General features: G+C 41.8%; 2 protein-coding genes across 2 annotated transcripts; one reads left to right on the top strand and one right to left on the bottom strand.

The window, feature by feature from the left end:
* The first annotated feature begins 1,395 nt into the window (after positions 1–1,395).
* On the top strand, positions 1,396–9,042 carry SC5D (sterol-C5-desaturase). Its single transcript, XM_006763682.2, has 4 exons — positions 1,396–1,640; positions 3,078–3,210; positions 5,006–5,106; positions 6,784–9,042. The coding sequence occupies exons 1-4, from the start codon at positions 1,431–1,433 to the stop codon at positions 7,237–7,239; spliced, it is 900 nt and encodes a 299-aa protein (XP_006763745.1). The 5' UTR covers positions 1,396–1,430; the 3' UTR covers positions 7,240–9,042.
* A 4,920-nt stretch (positions 9,043–13,962) lies between these two features.
* Positions 13,963–14,920, bottom strand: LOC102756123 (ras-related protein Rab-21-like; the record flags this gene model as incomplete). Its single annotated transcript, XM_015563867.1, is given in 2 exon segments — positions 13,963–14,572; positions 14,605–14,920. Coding segments are annotated over 2 exon segments (591 nt in total), but the record flags the coding sequence as incomplete, so codon positions are not given.
* Position 14,921: the final 1 nt, after the last annotated feature.

Below are 14,921 nucleotides of genomic sequence, written 5' to 3'. Positions count from 1 at the left end.
TTAATAAAGCTACTTTATTAAAAGCAAAAAAGAGGGTATTCTTATGATGGAAAGATCTCCAAAATACATGGTAAGAGAAAAGAATGTGTGACAGTGTATGTAATATGTCTCTTTTTGTAAAGAAGGGGGGAAATAAAAATTTGTAGTTGGCTGTTACATTTAAAAATATTGTAAGGATTCATAGGAACGAATAAAGATGGTTACCCACAGGGCTGGAAGTGAGGTGATAATTGTGCTATACGTCTGAAAGCAACACTTCTCTGTATCTCACTTTACAGTGATTATTTTAAACTACATGTATGCATGATTTTTAAAAAGTCTAAATTCTTGTGTGGAATCAATGGGGAATCTAGTAGGGGAAATAGACTGTAAATAAGTAATTATATAAACATTGTAAAGAGTTATTTTAACTTTTTAATTTTATTTCATAAGTTGATATTTATTTATATGGTCCAGTATGTAGCAGATAAAGACCATGTGATAGACACAGGCAATAGTGTGGTGAAGGCCTGGGAGGGGTGGGTGCTTGTTGTTTATAGGAACAGGTTCTGGGTTTGACTCGGAGGCCCCAGTTTCCTAGCCCGTAACCTAGAGCAGTGGTCGGCAAACTGCGGCTCTTTGGCCCCTTGAGTGTGGCTCTTCCACAAAATACCACGTGCGGGCGCCAATGTACAGTGCGATTGAAACTTCGTGGCCCATGCACAGAAGTTGGTATTTTGTGGAAGAGCCACACTCAAAGGGCCAAAGAGCCACATGTGGCTCGCTAGCCTCAGTTTGCCGACCACTGGTCTAGAGCATTGCTTCGTGGGGGAAGGAATAAATGTATTCTAATGCTTAACATTAAGAATATATCTACCTTTGTTCCGTCGATGAGAGTGGTCTTTCCTTGTGTCATAAGAACAGATAGTGCCTGACTTCTATGCTTGTGGTGGCAACATAGATACCTTTTAGGAAATTAAGTTTCAGCACTGAAGCAAAAATCTCTGAAATGGGAGGTGTTTTTTTTTTTAGGAGAGAGGCTGCTAAAACTTGTAGCTTAAAGAGGAAACCATTTGCCTGGGTACCTAGTGCCTTGCTTTCCACATCTTTACTACTTGCTGTGTTGCCCTTGGGCATAATAGGAAAGAACACTAAAAAGGAATTGGACCCACATTTATCCATGGAAATGCTAAACCTTAGAGAAAAAACTTACTGGGTCTCGGTTTCTCTAACTGAGCTTTGGTGCCCCCTTCTACAACAGGAAGAGATTGGACTAGAGATGGTACTTCAGATCCCTCTAGCTCTGAAGATGGGCATTCAGGGGGTTCTGGTAGGAGCAGACTTCTACACATGCTTATGAAAGCAGGCACTTCGGGTCATTTTTCTGAAAACGTTGCTGTGAGAAATGACAGCATGTAACGGTTGCACCTGTTTCTCCTTCAGGTGCTGAGATGGACCTCGTTCTCAGTGCTGCCGATCGTTATGTTTTCACACCGTACATATACCCAGCCACGTGGCCAGAGGACAACTTCTTCCGACAGACTCTCAGCCTCCTGATTGTGACAAACCTTGGGGCTTATATCCTTTATTTTGTCTTTGCAACACTCAGCTATTATTTTATCTTTGATCATTCTTTAATGAAACATCCTCAATTTCTAAAGGTAAGTGATTTTCTTACCTATTTTAACTACTGTTACAGTAAAAAGAAAACACAATGTGATGAACTTGTGAGCTATTCAGATTAAATTGGTTATAAGCATTAAGTAAAGTTTTGAAACCGGCCCCAGATGGGTTATATGTTTTTGGTAGGGCTAATCCCACATCTCCTTCCTTAATTTAAACAAATAATGAATCCATCCTTTTTTTAAAAAACTAAAATCCTGGTACTTCGTAACTTTAGTTACAAAGAATTTCTTTAGTCCTGGCTGATTTTGCTCAGTGGATAGTGCATCAGCCTATGAACTGAAGGGTCCCGGGTTCAATTCTAGTCAAGGGAACATGCAGGGTTGTAGGATTGATCCCTAGTCAGGGGTGGGCAGGAGGCAGCCAGTCAATGATTTTCTCTCATCATTGATGTTTCTATCTCTCCCTCTCCCTTCCTCTCGGAAGTCAATAAAAATATTTTTTTTAAAAAAGAATTTCTCTGCTAATAGTGATAAATAAATGCACACATTTGTGTAGTTATTTTTATATTTGACTCATAACTGAAATAAATTTTGCTATGTATATTTTTCTTTAGCTAGAGGATCCAAACACAGTAATTTTAGTTTATAATCATTTCTCTGTTTCAGTTATTTGTATTTGTCAAGTACAAGTCTCCAAGAACTGAGGAAAAAGAGGATTATGGATGGACGTTAACTATGAAAGAAATAATTATTCAGTAAAATCGAAATTTAGAATATAAATTTGTTGGAAGGAGAATAAGCTTGAGAATCTTAAATATTTATTGTTTTTGCTCAGAACAAAAGGAATTTTTTCTGACCCATTCCCACGTATTAACATTTTAATAGAAACATTTTGGGAATTAGCTTGTTCATATAAGAGAGATTCTAGGCCGGCTGGTGTTGCTCAGTGGTTGAGCATCTACCCAGGAACCAAGAGATCATGATTCGATTCCCCATCAGGGCACATGCCCCAGTTGGGCTCAATCCCCAGTAGGGATTATACAGGAGGCAGCCAATCGATGATGTTTCTCTCATTGATGTTTCTATCTCTCTGTCCTCTCCCTTTCTCTCTCAAAAAATCAGTAAAAACATATTTTATTTAAAAAAAAATACAAGAGCCGAAACCGGTTTGGCTCAGTGGATAGAGCGTCGGCCTGAGGACTGAAGGGTCCCGGGTTCGATTCCGGTCAAGGGCATGTACCTGTGTTGCAGACACATCCCCAGTGGGAGATGTGCAAGAGGCAGCTGATTGATGTTTCTCTCTCATCGATGTTTCTAACTCTCTGTGTCTCTCCCTTCCTCTCTGTAAAAAATCAATAAAATATATTTAAAAAAAAAAAATACAAGAGATTCTAAAAATCCAACCCCAAACAACGTTGTGCTGGTGTTGCTTAATGAGCAGGGATTTTTAAGTATCGGAAATTTCATTTTCAGAACCAAGTCTATCGAGAGATCATGTTCACTGTCCAGGCACTGCCGTGGATAAGCATTCCCACTGTCGCGCTGTTCCTGCTGGAGCTCAGGGGTTACAGCAAGTTGTATGATGACATAGGAGGCTTTCCGAGTGGTAAGTGAATAGCAAGGTCAGCCCAAGCTGGTGTTTCTAAAGAGCCTAACCTGCTTCTTCCCTCTTTTAAAATAATTAGAAAGCCCTGGCCGGTTTTGTTCAGTGGATAGAGCATTAGCCTATGGACTGAAGGGTCCCGGGTTCAATTCCGTTCAAGGGCACATTCCCGGATTGTGGGCTCGATCCCCAGCAGAGGATGTGCAGGAGGCAGCCAATCAATGATTCTTTCTCATCATTGATGTTTCTCTCTCTCTCTCCCTCTCCCTTCCTCTCTGAAATCAGTAAAAATATAAAATAATTAGAAATTGCTCAGTTGTTTTTAATATTTGTTAATATTCTTTTATTTTATGCATTATGCCTTGCCATATAATGTGCATTTATTTAAGTTTATCTGTCAATTTTAAATCTTTGTTTTAGATGAAATTGTGCCTGGAGAAAGATTGGTGTGATCAGATATATAAGCCTTTGCATTTGCTTCCCTGTATTGAAATCAAACTTCTAAAAAAGATAACTCAAGTAATACATGACAATTATGGAAAATCAGAAAATACAGATTTTAAAAAATCAATTATCTTTCTACTAGAAACTGTAAATCATCTGACATGTCCTCTATGCCTGTATACTTCATTATCTACATTATAAAAATGAATCCTCACTATGCATACTGGTTTGGAGTCCATTTTTTTTCCTGTTAACAATATCTGTGTCCATATTGTTATGCCTATAAATATTAGCATTATCTAATGTTTGTTAGTTTCTCATTCTGTAAGTAGCCATAGTTTATTTAAATAAGCTCTAATTTTTAGGCCTTCAGAGTGTTTCTTTTGTCTATTATAAACAGTCCTACAGTAACTAAGCTCACTTTTTGTGAAATTCTGAAATTATTCCATCAAGATACATTTCTAGTATCTAGTATTAAACAGTAAGAATAATAGTTAACATTTATTGAGTGTTAATAAGTACCAGCTACAGATTTAAGCTTTTCACGTCTTAATTCATTTTATCCCACATAAGTTGTATGAGGTAGGTTCTATTATTCTGCTTTATAGGTGAGTAAATTATGTTTGCAGAGAATTTTAGTAACTTGCCCAGGTTTCTCAACCAATAAGTGGTGGTGGGTCACCCCAGTCCCTGCTTTCTAAGTAAAGATCAGTTAGTTAAGGGAGGGAACAGAAATCACACACCAAGGTGACGACTTGACTAGGCTTTGAAAAGTGATGGGATTGTGAGTGAAAATCAATGGCGGAAGGGCATTCTGGATGCATGGAAACGGATGAGTAACGGTAGCGGCAAAGACTTCCAAGATGTTGGGAGGACGTTGAGTAACCCAGCCAGGTTAAGACAGGAATAGATGACATTGGAAAAATCAGAAAGGTCTGGGTTATGGAGTAAATGCTCAGTTTGAGGTATTTAGTGAAAAATAAAATTCTAACCAGGGAGATAATGTATAAAGACATGTTTATGAAGGAAGATTATTAAATAGAATTATTCTCAGAGATTTAAATAATACCAATGCTTCAGGAATATCTTTTTTTTTTTGTCTCATAAATACCTTAATAGTATAATTTAAAAAGATTTTAGGTGGAGCATTTCCAAGTTTTTATAGGAAGAAAAAGAGGAAATGAGCAGATTCCAGAGAGCCAAAGGAGATGAATTTATAATGTGTTTAACTGGCAAAACCGATAGTTTGTAATATTTGAGTCTAGGTTCATACTTTGCATTTAGACATGTAAACAATAAATGCTAATCCTAGGAGCTGACTGTGGATTCCACTGTGCACTGTTCTCTCTCCTAGGCTGGTTTCACCTCATTGTTAGTGTACTGTCCTTCCTCTTCTTCACTGACATGCTCATCTACTGGATCCACAGAGGCCTTCATCATAGGCTTGTGTATAAGGTACATCATTTTTTAGGGAAAAAAAACAATAGTATATATGAATATATATAAAACTGAAACTCATAGACACAGACAACAGGATGGTGGTTACCAGAGGGAAGGGGGAGGGCGGGTAGTAATTGGGGGCAAATACATGACGACAGATGATGTGACACTGGGTGGTGGGCACACCATGCTATATACAGAGCATGTAAGATAGGATTGTACGCTTGAAACCTATATGACCCTATTAACCAATGTCACTCCAATAAATTTAATTTTAAAAAGCAGAAATCGCCCTAACTGGTTCAGCTCAGTGGATAGAGCGTCAACCTGCGGACTGAAGGGTCCCGGGTTCAGTTCCAGTCATGGGCACATGCTGGGATTGCGGGCTTGATCCCCAGTGGGAGGTGAGCAGGAGGCAACTGATCAATCAGTCTCTCTCATTATTGATGTTTCTATCTATCTCTCCCGCTCCCTTCCTCCACATAGAAATATGCCTGAGTTCAGTAATCTGATGTGGCTTACAAAAAAAAAAACAACACACACACACAAAAAAAAACCGAAAAATCCTGCCCTAACCAGTTTAGCTCACTGGGCTTGATCCCCAGTGGGGAGGTGTGCAGGAGGCAGCCGGTCAATGATTCTCTCTCATCGTTGATGTTTCTCCCTCTCTCCCTCCCTCTCTGAAATCAATAAAGAAATATATATATATATTTTTTTTAAATCCTATGCCTGACCTGATTTGTTGTTTTAGTCAATGAATCCCACCACTCAGGATCCTTGTGTAAAACTTCAAGAAAAATTTGAGTTTCTTGATCCTGGGTCAATCCCACTGGATACCTTTAGTCCAGACTGGCGCCCTTCAGGCTAGGCTAGCTGGGATCCGGGTTAGTAGGGAGGATGGAGTTACCAGGTTCCCAACTGATGTTCTCACTGAATTTTGTTGCCCATTTGAACAAAACTATAGATTCCACTGATACAGATATTGATTGGCCACTGATACAGATTGAGGAACATGGAATTTTATTGACTGAATTGTGATATGCCACATACCTCGTTCTAACTAAAATCCTACAGCAAGTGTTGCAATCTAGCAGTATTTTCAAAGCGGGTCCCCAGACTACCTGGGTCCTTATTAAAAACTGATATCTGGCTCCCACTCTACACTTAATCCATCGCAATCTTGGAGCTAGAACTCAGGTGTCACTTTATCAAACTTCTCAGATGATACTTAGACACTAAAGATTGACGGTTGGAAGATGGCTGAGCATCCAGAAAGAAGCCATGATGAGGGTCCCTGGTTCTGGTGGGGGATGCAGTGTGGAGTGCCCTATAGTGGGATGTAAGGCAAGCTGAGGTGACCAAAAAAAAGGAAAAATAGTATACATTTAAGCAGTTTGCAATTATAAATTAGTTCTCTATTTCCAAGAATTTCCTCTAATTATGGTAAATACCTAAGTAACCATAGTGATGAAAATACTAGGTGTATTTTGCTTGTATTTTTTATGAGTCTGGAGTGTTGGTCCTAAAGTTTCACTGTTTGGCAAGTAAAGAAGGAAGGCATTTTATAAGGTGATTCTGCTAATTTCGAAGGGGTGTTTAGGTTAAGTCTTCTCCACAGCATGAGTATGCCAAGCTCAGCTGAGTGCTGACTGGCGAAGTGTGTAATGCTGATGGTGTTCTTTTCTTCTGCAGCACATCCATAAACCTCATCACATCTGGAAGATTCCTACTCCGTTTGCAAGTCATGCTTTTCACCCTGTGGATGGCTTCCTTCAGAGTCTGCCTTACCACATATATCCTTTTATCTTTCCACTGCACAAGGTGGTTTATTTGGGTTTGTACATCTTGGTCAACATCTGGACAATTTCCATTCATGATGGTGATTTTCGTGTCCCCCAAATCTTAAGGCCATTTATTAATGGCTCAGCTCATCATACAGATCACCACATGTTCTTCGACTATAACTATGGACAGTACTTCACATTATGGGATAGAATTGGAGGCTCCTTCAAAAACCCTTCCTCCTTCGAAGGGAAGGGACCACTCAATTACGTGAAGAAGATGATGGAAGAAAAGTGCAGCAGCCATGCAGGGAGTGCTTGCCAAGATGGAAAGTCACTCCTTGGAGAGTTTACAAAGACTGAGTAGATTATTAAGTATTTTTAATAAGAAAAATACTCCATATCCAGCCAAGAGTCTAGCAGGTAAACAGTATCATTTGAAATCAGCATGTGGTGCTGCTGAGAAATGACCCCTGTGGTGAATCAAGGCAAGACGCTGTGAGCATCGTCAACTTAGCCTCATGCCGGAACTCAGGATGGGGGTCCCAGGGACAGCGAGTGTCTTTCTAGGCAGCAGAGCTATCATCTGTATCGTCTCAATAACCATTTTTAAAAGAGATACAATGCCTTAATCTATCATAATCATTCAGAAAAATCCGTTGTGCTTAAAATACCAAGGCAGCATCATGACAGTGAAATACTAATATAGATATGGTTCCTTGTTTCGGGAATGGTTATCTCTGGTTTCGGTATGATTTGCTCAGACATCAGCGTGGAAAGATATCCAGATACCGCATATCACAGCTTTGTAAATGGCCCATGAAAGCAGTGTAACTAGGTTACCACTTCTTACACATAATAAGGAAGCTTATTCTCTAGGAACATTGTTAAATAATACGTTTTACTGATGAATAAATAAATTTGAATTTAAAAAAATAATTGATCCTATCATGGTTTAATCCAGATCAGAGATTAAGATTTTGATGGGTTTTATTCAGAACTACTTTTTAATAGTTTAAAAATATATGAACCTGAATATGCAGTATTTCCCCCTTATTCATGGGGATACATTCCAAGACCCCCCGTGGGTGTGTAAAACTGTAGATATTTCCAAATCACATATATGTATATATGCTATATTTTTTCTATACATACATAGCTATGATGAAGTTTAATTTATAAATTAGGCACAGGTTAACAACAGTAGCCGATAAACTACGGTAATTAGTAAGGAAATTAGATGCCCAAATAATACATTTGACACTACTGATTTTTAAATTAAGTTGATGCACTTTTTTGTTGTTCAGTGTATTCTGAAAAAAATGAAATGTAAAGTATCCCTTTTATGAAAATATTACCATGGAGGCTATTCAGCATTTAAAGATAATAACAATTAGTAATAAAATACGAAGTTTTTCATGTGATTTACAGGAAAATAACAAGATCTTCAGCCAGAATTTTTTAATTTCTAACACAGCCCAGAAACTATGTCAGAAATCACAAAGACAAAATTGGTTCCGTTTTGAAATATGAATGGCATTGGTTATGCTGTGTTAATTTTGCAAAATCAAGTCTCTAGCTGAACTGGCATTCCTTTTGGCTGGATGCACTGCACTTTTGACGTTTCACTGTCACAAATCTATAATTTTCTGTAATCATTGACAAATATGTAGGCCTAACACTGAAGGTTAGTTTTGAAATATTCTCCCCTAACTTTTTCCCACTTCCTCTGCAAAAGATTTAACTAATATTTTCATAAATGTTTATTGTAAAAAAAATATTGGAGAAACATGGTTTGCAAAGACATTCTTTTAAAATCTAAAATCAATAAAAGATGATTATGACCATTATACTGTATCACAAATATTGTAACAGCACAGAGTACTCTTTGTACACTTTGATGTTAATTTGAAACCACAGAAATGATGTGGATTGTCAGAACTGTTTTAGAGTGTCCTCAAATGCTCATTGTCAAGGGGAGAAGAGAACCTAGTTCTCTGTACGTTTCACGTTTGTATTAGATTTGAGGGGGTAAGCACTCTATTTTATGAGACTTGTCATCACAGTAAATACTTGGGATCCAAATGAATTGTTTTTCCTCTTTGAATCGCTGCGACAATGTTTAGATTAAGTACAACAGTGTACTACTCAATTTTCACTGGTAAATGTATCTCAGTGTTCTTCACTAACCATCCCCACCCCCTAGTACTCTGCTTTGCCCAAGAAAAAGAAGGAAAGTTAGAAGTAAATTTTGTTTCCTAATGATAATGGGAGCTAAAATTTATGGAGCTTTTACTCTTGATCAGACACTGTTATAAATGCTTGGAAACTGGGACTGGCTGCATAACTTTCCAAGGTTATTTCTCTTGTAAGGTTCAGTGAGCAGCCTTCCACAGTGACTCGGAGGTTCCTTCCGCCTTGGGAGCCGCCTGGCTCTCAGTCTGCAGTCTCTGTTCAAGGAGCCCAGAAGGGAAGGGGGAGAGGCACCCATGGACATGTCTGGGTCAGGCCTGGATGTCGGGCATATCCCTCGCATATGTTCCTTTGGACAGAACTCCATCACGTGGCCCATCTAACTGAGACTCAGAGACTTGGGTAATCAGTTTCTTGGACAATTAGCCAGTTTGCCAAACTCATGTGATTCCCCTTTTTTATGGGGGTTCAAGTAAAGGTGTTGAAGAGATAAGTGCACTCAGGCCATCTGGAGTTATTCTTGAACACGTTGTCTTCACATCCTTAATTCCGTAACTCTAATTGTGAACGTTAAAGCTTCCTCTAGATTTCATTACTGTGTAGCTAATAGGAAAGAAAGGGCATAATTTATGGAGAGAGGGAAGCTTCCTCAAAGGTCATCAAACTAGTGTCTGCCCTCCCACCCCTTTTCTTTTTTTCAATCCTCACCGAATGATATGCTTTTATTGATTTCTAGAGAGAGAGCAAAGGTCAATCAGTTGCCTCCCCCATGCGCCCTGAATGGGGATCAAACCTACAACCTACGTATGTGCCCTGACCAGGAATCGAACCCACAACCTTTTTTGATGTACAGGATGATAATCCAACCAACTAAGCCACGCGGCCAGGACCCACCCTTTTTCTTAAAGTCTGGTCTTACTAAGAAATAGTGTGCTGAGCAGCCCTAAACACTTTTGTACACTACCATCACATTCTATTCTCCAGGAAAGGATTTCAGAGAATATTCTCTAAAGTGAGGATCTAAATTCCCACAGGAAGGGAAAATCAAGATTATATTTTTCATGTTTATGTTAAAACTTGGAAAATGGATGGAGGTGATACAAAACCCAGAAGCCTCTGCTGACTCCTCATCGGTGTCTGTCTCTCTCTCCCTTGTCGGATGCTGTGGCCGCTGCCTTCTCGTCGCCCTTCACATGTATCTTTTCCTCCATCTTCAGGAAGTCGGACAGAACTCCAAGTTCAGTTCTTGCGACCTGATTTACAGTGCAGGCTGGTTGTTTACATAGAGATGGTGTCTGGGAGGAAGACGGAAACTAGGGAGACAAATCAGAACAAATACATTTGTGATTAACTCATGGAGGAAAGGTTTGAGACCCTGAGACCGATTGCCAATGAGTGCATGAAAAACGATGTCCAGAGAGACCAACTGAAGGGTGAAGAACCTCTTTTGCTTGTTTTCCTAACTTCAAATTCAAAACACTTGCTAGGCTGTCTGTGTCAGTGTTCACTGCTTTCTATCGTTGTGCTGCTGTTTATCCTAGACCCTAAATTCCTTCAAAGTAGAGACTATGTGAATCGTGGCTGTAGTGAACCATATGTCCTGGAATGCCCGAGACCTGGGTGTGGTTCAAGAAATACTTTGCTGAATGAAGGAGCGGACATGCCGCACCCTTCAATAAATATTTAACCCCTTTGTCAAACACTGAACTAGGTGCAAATCCTTCATCTCAGACACTGTCTTTTTAGGCAACAATTTTTCTCATTTGTTCATTAGCTGACATTTGCTGTGTGCCTGGGGGGAGTCCCAGGGAGAGCGACGGGGAACTGACATGGTCACTGCAGCAGAAACAAGCCATCTTTCATTTCCTTCCTCTGGAAGCGAACCATCCAGTACCCGGGATTCAGACCACATGGGACTCGGTGATATGAGTTCTGCTTCGAGAGGGGAGTGAAACGGGTTATTACATAAACTAGCTCTAGCACAGGAAAATCTTCACAAGTATTGATAGCTTCCGTCAAGAAGGTACAAGCCTGGCAGGGTGATCTTTAGCTTCAGGTGGAGCCTAATTCATCTCGGAGGAATTGTGGAAGCTGAGAGCTTTGGAGTGAAACAGTTTTGAATCGTGGCTCTGCCACTTGGCCGACTTCATGGCCTTGGTTTCTCTGTCTGTAAATTGATGAAAATACTACCTACCTAGTAAAACTAAAGTTAGAAACATGATCAGAGGCTCCCATTCATGGAAGTTGTGCTTCGTGTCTCCAGGTTTAATGGTTATTGTTCAGCCGACGGTATGTTCTGAGTAGAAATCGGTTGCAGGGAGAACAAAGCCCAGAGAGGACCTGAGGTGGCTGCTGCGTAGGTGGAAGCCACACACCTCCCCACACTAAACTGCGGTCACAGCTAAATAAAACGATCGCCTGGGTGAGCAAGTGAAGGACGCTGAAGGGGAGATTGTATCCAAGGATTTAAGGAGACGTGGCCCAGGGACTGGGAGGGGCTGAGAAGCTGGAGGGATATCTCGGCTGCAAGGGTCCCTCCTTAGGAGTGTGGGGTGTCAACCCCAGAACTCCCAAACCAGAGCCCCAGGGCCGGGAGGAGGAGCCTGCAGTGTGGCAGTGAGTCAGTGGGACTCTGTGCCCTGGAGAGAGGAGGAGCCCCCTAAAGCATCAACCCCGGGGCCGCCTGGAGCTCTGGTAGAGAGAAGGGGACGGCATGGGGCGCCATGAAAACCTGGGAGGTGTGACTCCAGAGGGATCCAGAGGGCCGGCTGCTGAGGTCCTGTCCTGGGTCAGCTCCCACTCCGCCTTCAGGTGCCACATCCCAAAGCCAGCGATCCTACTTGACAGCACCTCCTGGGCCTGCACCAACAGGTCCTCCACATAAGGTGGCACCACCATGCCAAGCTCCACTCTGGTAGAAAGGGCCGTTTGTCTATCAACAGGGTCCTGAGCTGTGCTCTTTTCCTGGAGAAACTATCGGCAGACTCGGTCATTGAACTGTGACCTTGAATAGGGACAACCCCCCCAAAAAATGGGTTCGACAGGCGCCACTCCCCATGGAAACCCCTCTGCTGACCTGCACCACCCCCAGTGGAAGTACTAATTCCCACTCGCCCTGCCTAGCTCGGCTCAGCTCAGGGGAGGAACTTGGCCCTGCTCAGAGGTGGGGCATTCATTAGAGATCATCTCCCCCCGAGGCTGCATGGAGGGGCTCCAGCAGGCATGGCTACAGGGCTGAGGGAGGTGTGCAGCTCGCCCCTTTCCCTGGCCCAGTGGTGCCACCCAGTGGAGCGCTTTCTTCATCTCTTTGCCTAAGTCCCGGTGACCTCAGTGACCTCGTCCTGCTCAGCTGGCTTCTGCAGTGGGGACAGCTGGCTGCATCCAACATGAGCCTGTGGTGCGCTCCTCCTGGGGGAGCTGGCGCTGCAGGCTCTGGCAGAGACTGAGTGGTATGGCTCTGCAAAGGCGGCCACCTTCTCCCCATTGAGTGCCTGATCGTGCTGCCCCAAGTCAGGCACCCAGGAGTCCTATCTTCCCAGCCCAGCTGCCCCGCCCTACTGAGCTTGAACCATGTGTAAGGGTCAGTGGCCCTGGCCAGTGTGGCCTGCTCTGTAATCTTTCTGCATTAGACTCTGGGAAATCCAGGCAACCTCAGGGGGAGGGGCTGATAGGAGGTTGTCGACCTTAGGAGCCTTAGGCTTTTCATCTGCTCCAGCTCAGAGCTTTAGGAAGCCAATCCTGGAACACAGTCTGGCCTCCCACACACACCCCAAGCCCAGTAGACACAGCCACTAAGAGCGAATAGTGTGGTGGCTCCAGATGGGTAGCCCAAGGCTGGTTACACACAACATCTGACATTGACCTGCACTGGAGTCCTGGCCAACACAACCAGTGGTGGGCTTCCAACCACACCAGAGCTCAACCCAACTAGCCAAACAAATGGCACAGGCAAAAGGGGGGCCCGGAAGCCACGAGACCCTGCTGGAACTACTCTGTCTCAGGGGGCAGCTCTCGAACAGCAGCTCACACATGGTGAGTGAGTTCTGTCCAAATAATCAGGTCACCTGAAGGTTAACTACCCACCAAGCGACCAACAGCATTTGGCACATGACCCACACAGGAATTACTTCTGGAGCACCTAGCTCAAGGGTTTAGAAGATTGCACCACCGAGACCCGCAAGGCACCTACATCAGAAGCCCTCGTCACAAGCTTGGGAGTCAGCACATGTACCTAACACACACACATGAACACAGAAAGGTAACAAAATGGGGAGACAAAGAAATATTCCTCGAATGAAAGGGCAAGAGAATTCCCAGAAAAAGAATTAAATTGAAGCAACAAAACACCAGATGCAGAGCTTAAAGCAATGTTATAAGGATGCTCAGGGAACTGGGGGAACAGTCTCAGTGAGAAGTTAAACAAAGAGACATTTACTAAAAAAGACACAGAAGCTTTGTAAAAGAACCAGTCAAAGCGAACGGTGTCATATTTGAAATGAAGAATATGCTGGAAGGAAGCCCAGCAGGTTAGAGGAGGCAGAGGTTTGATCAACAATGGAGAGGGCAGTCGAGCAGGGTGGCTGGCCCTGGCCCAGTGTGGCGGCCAGGAAGCCGGAGGGTATGGACTGCAAACTCCTGAACATGTAATATCACTTACATATTTGATCAATTATATTTTCTTTTTTTTTTGCACTTGTAAAAGCAGATAAAATATTTAATATGTAATTTACAATGTATTTTACCAGCTCAGCATACAGGATGTATATAGATTATATCAAAGTAGTAGACAGTTATAGGGGCCTGTGCAAACCCTGCAAAAATAGTACTTCGGGTATTTGCTAATTAAAAAACAAAAACAGTTTACTGTTTGGAAGTGATACAGTTCAAACTACCAACAACATATATAAGTTATTAAATAAAGATTTGATTTAAAAGAATATAAATGAAGCCTTTAAGTAGGTCTTTTCTACATGCATATTATTCCTTATTAAAGAAAAAAATATGTAAAAAGGCCATTGGTAATTGCTTTGTTAACATTTGTAGAAAATGCCAATTCTCTGGTCACAAACTCCACTAAGTTTAGCACTTAAGGTCTCTGCAGTGTTATAAACGTAATTTAAAATACTGTTAATTCTATAATTCCATTGGTAAAATAATGTGACTTGGAATATGGCAGTCTTCATGTTGAGGGCAATGATCCACAGTTTGTTTTAATTTCTGAGGTGTGAACAGTTATCCAGAACAGCACCCTCCACCACTGCTCTGGACTTGAGGTTCATCATCAATAGTCTGTACACCTCGCCGGGCAGCTCCTGGTTGACTGGAGCCATTGCCTTTTGCCCTCTCACCCACTTGTGCTGTTTCTATCATCCTTTTACAGAGGTCAAGAAAGAGTTCCTCAATTCCTTTGTTCTGTTTGGCTGATGTATGATAATGTTTTGCTCCCACAGATTCTGCATACGATTCTGCTTCTTGAATGGACACATGTCTCTCCTTTTCCAAGTCTACTCACTATGCAGCTTTTCCTGCAAGTTTAAAATTTAATTACCAACTATACATAAACAGATTTCATTTCCCAACATTTTCCGCAATTCTTTGACCCAGTTTTTTACCTTCTGAAAAGAATCTTCATCTGTTATATCATAAACTAAAAAAGCTCCATTTGAATCTCTGTAGTAAACTGGACCCAATGCATGGAATCTCTCTTGACCTGCTGTATCCCATATAGCAAGGTTTACTCTTTTTCCACCAATGTTTAACTTCTTTGTTAAGAATGATGCCTGCAAAGTGGTGATGTGCTTGTCGTTGAACTTGTTCTCGCAGTAGCGCAGCACCAGCGACGTCTTCCCCACGCAG

Source organism: Myotis davidii, unplaced genomic scaffold (assembly GCF_000327345.1).
Source record: "Myotis davidii unplaced genomic scaffold, ASM32734v1 scaffold799, whole genome shotgun sequence".
Taxonomy (NCBI): Eukaryota; Metazoa; Chordata; class Mammalia; order Chiroptera; family Vespertilionidae; genus Myotis; species Myotis davidii.
This window is presented reverse-complemented; position numbering and strand designations above follow the sequence as displayed.